We start from the raw sequence: 7,010 nt of genomic DNA on the forward strand, positions 1-7,010 counted from the left end.
CGGTGATTTAAACGCACACAGGCAGCGGGGCAGCGAACGTGCTGCACTTCTTGGCCGGGGCTGCTTGGCGGGGGTGTCCTCCTCCTGCTCATCCTCTGCTCACATCACCAGCGGGGGCTGAGCGCTTGCTGAGGAGTGGCCAAAATGGGCCCTGTGAGAAAGGGGAGGGTGCCAGGGGGCTTCAACATGGGGTGTTTGGCTGGGGGCTCCATGCTGCTGGGAGCCTGGGTGATGGAGGAAGGGGTGAGCCTGTCCCAAATGGGACGATGGTGGGCAATGGGGAGAGGTTTAAGAAGTGGCTCCCCCCGCACCAAACATCCCCCCCCACGAGGAGGGTCCCCCTGCAAGAGGAGTGGGTGCCCAGGGGTCTGAGCCACCTGATGGGCACAAGGTGGGCAACTTTAGGGCTCTGAGGAGGAAGGGCCACTGCTCTGGTGACCTCCTGCCACCACCTTCCCTGACCCTGAACGCTCTCCTCATCTTCCCTGCACAGCGAGAGTGGCCGCCCCTTCTTCCTCTACCTGGCACTGGCCCACATGCACGTCCCGCTGGGGGTCCCCTCGCTGTCACCCTCCTCTGCCTCAGATGGGGGCATCTACGGAGCCTCCCTGCGTGAGATGGATGCCCTGGTGGGACGGATCAAGAGGGTCGCTGACCACCACGGCAAGGGCAACACGCTCCTCTGGTTCACAGGTACCCAAAAACCAGCGGGGGTGACAGCGGTGGCTGGGGGTGACACCCAGGACCCCTGTTTGTCCCCTGTCCTCCACGGTCCCGGCTGCTCTGCAATGGGCAGTGATCAGCAGTCATGGCCAAACCACCCAGGGTTGTCACATCGTGGGGACGGGGGTCCCGAGCTGCTCCCAGGTGCCCACCCCGCCACCCCCCTTCAGCCTCGGGGCTGAACCGGCATGGCCAGGCCTAATTAAACCACAAATCCTCATTCATTAAGAAGCCCAAATCCGCTCTCGCTGAGCAGCCTCCCTAATGAGGATGTCTTGCTCCTGACGACAGGAACCCGCTCATTAACGCCCAAAGCTGGTGGTGGCTGTGCCCCCTCCCCCTCACTGTGCCCCAGCTTTGCTCCAGCCCCTTAACCAGGAAAACAAACTTTTTAGAAATAAAAATAAATCCACCCACTGCTCTTGCTAATGTGGGAAAACATCACGGCGACGGGAAGGAGAGGTAAAGGGGTCACTTGTCCTTGCTCGTCCCCATTACAGAGCTGTCCCCCCCAGCCCCCTGGTCCTCGTGTTGCTCATGGGGACATTTCTTTCTCTTGCAGGTGACAACGGCCCCTGGGCACAGAAGTGTGAGCTGGGGGGGCGCCCGGGGCCCTTCGTTGGGGCCTGGCAGCGGCAGAGAGGTAACCAGGCAGTGGGGGGCACTCGGGGGTGCAGGAGGGTGCTCCACATCGCCCTTCATTGCCATCAAGAAGGACATGGGGAGCGTTTCCCCCCCCCAGCCTTTCCACCGGCTGCTGCCCAGCGCTGAGTTGTCTTGAAGACACCCCAGAATAATTCTTGCCTTTCAAGCAATCAAGTTTTCCCCTAAAACCGCTGCCATGGGGGGAGCTGGCCCTTCCTGGTCCCTGTTACCCCAAAACCTGAGGCGAGCGGCTGCTGGTTTCGGGGTTGGGATGCTCTCACCGCCCAAGCACCGGGGCCACGGGCAGGGTCTCACAGCCCCCAGCCCCATCCCAGTGCACCCAGCAGCCCTCCCAGCGCTGCAGGACTTTGCTTTTCTTTCTCTCCACTGTTTTGTTGGGTTTTGGAGGGGTTTTTTTTGTTATTTTCTTCTCCCTTTTCTCCTTTTCCGGCCAAGCCATCTGCTTGGTGGGTTTCTTGCAGCCAGAAGCACGCATGAGTCAGGCGTTTCCCACTTCTGCTTGTATTACGCAGCGTCAACGCGCTCGGTTCCCCTCTTTGCTCGGGGTCAGTGGGCAGGGGAGGGAGCGGTGGCGAAGGGGCCGCGGGCTCCTCTTCCCTCCTCCACTTCCTGACACCCAGGCGATGCAGCCGTGGCCGCTTCCCCGCGCAAACGCCACCGCCGGGCTGGCTCGCATTCCTGTTCCCAGAGCCTTTCCTTCGGCTGGCCCCGTGATGAAATCGTAACCTTAATTTATTATTATTTTATTTTTTTAGTAAACAAACCCTGCTGACGACCTGGGTTGCTCTTGAGCAACCGGCGGTCACAAGTCGGAGCAGATGGTACAGGCAGTTCAGCGTTCGGGAACAAAGCTAGGAAAACACGGCCCCTTTCCAGCCTCTCACTGCCCAGCCAAAACACCCCGAGCCCCGACCATCGCGTGAGGCTGGGCTGGAGGAGCCGGCTGTAAATACCGGCTTCCCAAATCCCTCACCCTGTTGTTCACGGGTGTTTTGAAAGCCAGCTCGGTGCTGCTGGGCTAATGCTGTGGGTGCTGGCTGGGGGGATGCGCAGCCATCCCAAGGGCTGCTCAGGCTCCATACGTTTCCTTTTACGGCCCACCCCAAATTCCAGGGATGTTTGCCATTGATTTCAGTGGTTTTTTTGCCATCCTCTCTACAACTACCTGTAAGGAGGGTGGAGCAAGGTGGGTGTTGGTCTCTTCTCCCAAGTAATAAGCGATAGGGTGAAAGGAAGCGGCCCCAAGTTGCGCCAGGGGACGTTTACATTGGATATTAGGGAAAATTTTTTGTACTGAAAGAGTGGTCAAGCACTGGAAGGGGCTGCCCAGGGAAGTGGTGGAGTCACCATCCCTGTTGGGGTTCAAAAAAGGTGCAGATGTGGCACTTGGGGTCATGGTTTAGTGGGCATGGTGGGGTTGGGTTGATGGTTGGACTTGGTGATCAAAGTAGAACACTCATGGGCAGCTCTGGTGTCCTGCCCAACCAGAGGTACTCGTGTGTCTGGAGGGAAATACCCCCCAAAGTCCTCCTGAAGACCCCCAACCATGCATGGAAAAGCCTTGAAATGCAGCTGCCTTACCGGGAGGACGAGTTATTTAATATACGTGCAGAGGTGGGGATTGATATTAATTGCTCTAATTGCTATGATGTCCTAGGGTGTCTGGAGGCAGGGGAGGCGCCTTGCTCAAGCTGTACGTGATGCGCGTTGGAAGCTCTGTAATGTGTCCTGTAGCCACAAGAAACCTCTGTGCTGGCTCTGTCCCACGGCTTCGGGCCCCAAATTGAAGCTCATCAGCAGGGAACACCCAAAGTTGCCATACATGCACCCCTCCTCTCCATCGCTTGGGAGCATGGAATCAGCCCTGGCGCCCTCAGCACCCAGCAATGACTCCCAGAGAGGCTGGGCCAGGTGGGGGACAGGGACACAGAGGACCACGGGGTGACCGTGCTGCGGTGGGGCTGTCGCCTGCCTTGGCTCTGCCCGGAGGAAATGGCTTTGGGCGAGCGCCGTTGCCATGCGCACGCTGAAAGGCGGGCGGACAAAGGCTGCGATGGGAAGTTTGCTCCGTGAATCGGGTTGGGATTTTCTCTTTGCCCCATTCCCAGCCCCTTCCTCCCTCAGCTGCTGGGGGCCCTTTGGGCTACGGCCAAAGCAGAGGCTTTTCCACCCATGTCGATGCTTAGCACCCCCATTTCAGTGCTCAGCATCACAGGAGGAGGAAGGCACTGGGCAGCTTCCCTGTGCCATGCATCCCAAGGGCAGAGCAAGGAAGTTTTGGGTGATGCCAGGGAAATCCCTGGACAGGTTAATTAGCCAGCAGCAGGGTTATCAGCAGGATGGTAGATTTAATGAAGCAGGTTTCCAGTGGGCTGGGGTGGCTGTTGGTGCTCTACCACACACAGGACAGCAGCCATTCGCAGCCCCTGCTGTAAATTCCTGCATTTCCCACTTGTTCCATATTTTTGCCCGGTATCAGAAGAGGATGGAAATGTGGCACCTCCAACAGCTGCCTGTGTTTCTCATCGCTCGCTGGAGCAGAAGGGAAACACAACGCAGTGCCAAACTGAGCCCCCTTTCTTTTCCCTTGCCCTATTTCTTTTAAAAACTCCCGTAACTCCTCTCTTTCCGCTGACCCAGCTCCCTCTCTGGTGAAATCACCCTTTTTAGGGTCATTTACCCCATCTCTGCCTCCCAGTAGTTCCTTTCCCTGGGAAACCCCGGGATCAGGAGGTTTTCCCATCAACGCAGACCTCCTGGGCCACAGGATCATAAAATCACCGAATAAAGCCATTTAAGGTCATCGACCATAACCCGTCCACTATTAACCCATGTCCCCAAGCACCTCACTACCCGTCTTTTTAGGATGCTGCCCTTTTCTCTCGCAGGCGGGAGCTCGGCGAAGCAGACGACGTGGGAAGGAGGGCACCGGGTGCCGGCGCTGGCGTACTGGCCCGGCCACGTCCCTGCCAAGCGGACGAGCCCCGCTCTGCTCAGGTAGGAGCCAGTGGGATCACACTGGGGAGCAGGGCCACTTCTCAACCCCGCTTTGGCAGGAGCCAGGTGGAAATCTGGAGTTTGGCATGCCGACATTGCCTGCCTTGTGCCAAACTCTGTGCTTTTGTCCTCTCCCAAGCCTGTAAGACTTAATGCTTCAGCAGAGAGGAGCTGAAAGGGCTTTTTGTGAGGCCGCCGGGCTCCGTGTGCCTCCTGGCCGCGGTGGCCGATGCCTCCCGATAATTAAAAGATGACGATGTTCTCTCTCCCCACCAAGGAGCAGGCTTAAGCTTTGTGGTTTGTGAATGGCTTTATGTGGAGGAGGGTGCGGTTGTGGGAAAGGCTGGCCGGGGAGATGGCGCTTGCAATCGGCACAGGATGCGGCCGGGCTGGGAGGCAGCGAGAGCGGAGGGGAAGGGCTGCCAGGGAGCACAGCACTGCGGAGGGGTCCTTCCTGCAGCGATATTGCACCCCTGCATGCAGCAATTGCACCTTGCCCTGTGGCAGTTGCAGCTCTGCATGCAGCCATTGCATGCCTTTATCTCCTCCAAGCCCTCATCTCCTGCATTTCCCAGCTCCGGCCCAGCAGGTTGGGCAGCTGGAAATCCAGAGAGCTGGTGGTGGTGTGGCTCTCTTCCCCAGGAGTCACATCTCCTTTTGGGCAGGGGATGCAGAGGGATGTGGAGGGGTACGGAGGGATGCTGAGGGATGTGGAGGGGTGCAGAAGGATGCAGAGGGGTGCAGAGGGATGCAGGAGCCATGGGCTGTTCACTGCTCGCAGTACCTTGTGGCAGGCAGCTTTTCCCTATACCCAGAGTCACCCTTGGGTACACCCCTCAAAGGATGGGTGTGTGCTGGGTGGGCTTCTTGCTGCCCTCATGAAATAGGGCAGTTGAAGACTTGTTCCCCCCCAGTGATGGTGAGTCCTGAGAAGCTGGGGAAGGAGTAAAATCTGATGTGTCTGGGAGACCTCTGCACATGAGGAGGGACCTCCATCGGGTGGGATCCCCCGGGAATAACAGGAGCTTTTCCTCAGCATCGCTCGGTTTTGCATCCTCCCCGGCGTAGGGAGCCGAGGGGTGAGTGAGGGTGAGCGTGCCCCAGGGCCGGGGAAGCTGGAGCCAGCAGAGAAATGCTGACACATTGCCACAGACCTGCACCTGCACGCCGGTTTCTGCAGAAAACTGCCTCGGCGGCTTTCCTTAATTGTGTTTAATTGTCGGAGCCACCCGCCATGCTTCTGCCTCAACCCGAAGTAGGGCACGGCAGAAGTAGGTCAGTGGGGTGGTGAGGAAACCGATTGCACCACCCTGGCTGTGCCGTGGGGCTGGGCAGGTTGGGCAAGCTGTTGGGGTGTGGGGAGAGCCAGTTGGGCGGCCTGCGGCTCCGTGGCGTGCCCAGGATGCTCCCCGCTGGCTCTGCCCCTCGGCTGCGGGCAGGGAGCTGCCGGGCCCTGGGCGCTGCAAGGACCTGGGCGCTGCCAGGACCTGGGCGCTGCCAGGACCTTTCCCTCGGCATCTGGGGCAGCAGCAGGACACTGGAGTGGTTTTATTTATTAAATCCCCCTTAGCTGGGGCTGGTGTTGACAGCGTGGCTTCCCCTTTCCCTGCAACGCAGCTCGCAGGATGTGCCCGCTGAAGGGGCCTTTGCTTTAATGCCAACTTTAACTAAATTCCTATTTTTTCCACGGGTTACACCTCTGCATTCAGTTGCCTTGTCCCCCCACCCCGGTGACACTGGGTTGGGGCTGCTTGGAGCATCCGGATCCTGGGGCTCGAGGGGGCTGAGCACCCACGGGGCCCGGCACCCATGGGACCAGGAGGGCACCGTTTCGGGTGGGCCTGCGCCGCCCCCTGCGCGGTGCCTGCAGGGATGTGCCCCGCTTTGGGCGCAGCGGGGAGCCAGGATTCTTTCCGCGCCGTAGCGGGGCTGCCTCTCAGCAGTGTTTGTTCTTATTTGTTCTCTCTGTCTCTTAGCAGCTGAGTGAAAACGCCTCGAAGGGGAGAACCAGGGGCCCTTAAGCCCTGGGCTCTTTGCTCTCTCCGCTCACGCAGCCGCCGTCACACACTGGGCAGGAGAAATTGGGTGGCAGGGCCAGGGTGGCCCCCACTTGCTGGACCCGACCTTTTTGCCTGCCCCAAAGAATTCCTTGCCCAAACCAACCCCCTGAGCTGCCCACACGAGGATTTTGCAGCCACAGGAGTGGGTCAGACGTGGGCTGTCCACACAACGTGGCCAGTGGAGGGGGAAGCCCATGGCCAGGCTGCACAAGGGGCTGGTGGCCAAGCTGGGTGTCCCCGTCCCACCCCAGCAATGACTTTGCATGACCCATGGTCCCTCCTGTGGGGATGTGCTTCTGGGTGGGGAATCAGGTGGGGCACAGGCAGCAGGCTCCCCCTGCACCCTCGCAGAGCTGGACGGACACCGGGTCATCCCCGTGCCCCTCCGCACACAGGAGCGACCAGAGGCTCCGACCGAGGACTCGTCTGTGGATGAGGCCCCTGAAAAAACCCGGGAGGTTCACGGTGGAAATGCTGACAGGCGTTTTGGTGTGGTGGTGTGGGGCGGGGGATGTCCCGAAATCGCACCGCTCTCATTTTCCATTCTGGCTGCGCCGGCTCCGG

The 7,010-nt window shown here is 59.5% G+C and overlaps 1 protein-coding gene across 1 annotated transcript in view; it reads left to right on the forward strand.

The window, feature by feature from the left end:
- The window catches only part of ARSG (arylsulfatase G), a 14,765-nt gene that overhangs the window by 3,664 nt on the left and 4,091 nt on the right, over positions 1–7,010 (forward strand). Inside the window, exons 6-8 of the mRNA XM_010189251.1 lie at positions 494–693; positions 1,286–1,366; positions 4,278–4,386. Coding sequence (XP_010187553.1) covers positions 494–693; positions 1,286–1,366; positions 4,278–4,386 — 390 coding nt within the window. The remainder of the gene's footprint in view (positions 1–493; positions 694–1,285; positions 1,367–4,277; positions 4,387–7,010) is intronic.

This window comes from Mesitornis unicolor, unplaced genomic scaffold (genome assembly GCF_000695765.1).
Source record: "Mesitornis unicolor isolate BGI_N332 unplaced genomic scaffold, ASM69576v1 scaffold23887, whole genome shotgun sequence".
Taxonomy (NCBI): Eukaryota; Metazoa; Chordata; class Aves; order Mesitornithiformes; family Mesitornithidae; genus Mesitornis; species Mesitornis unicolor.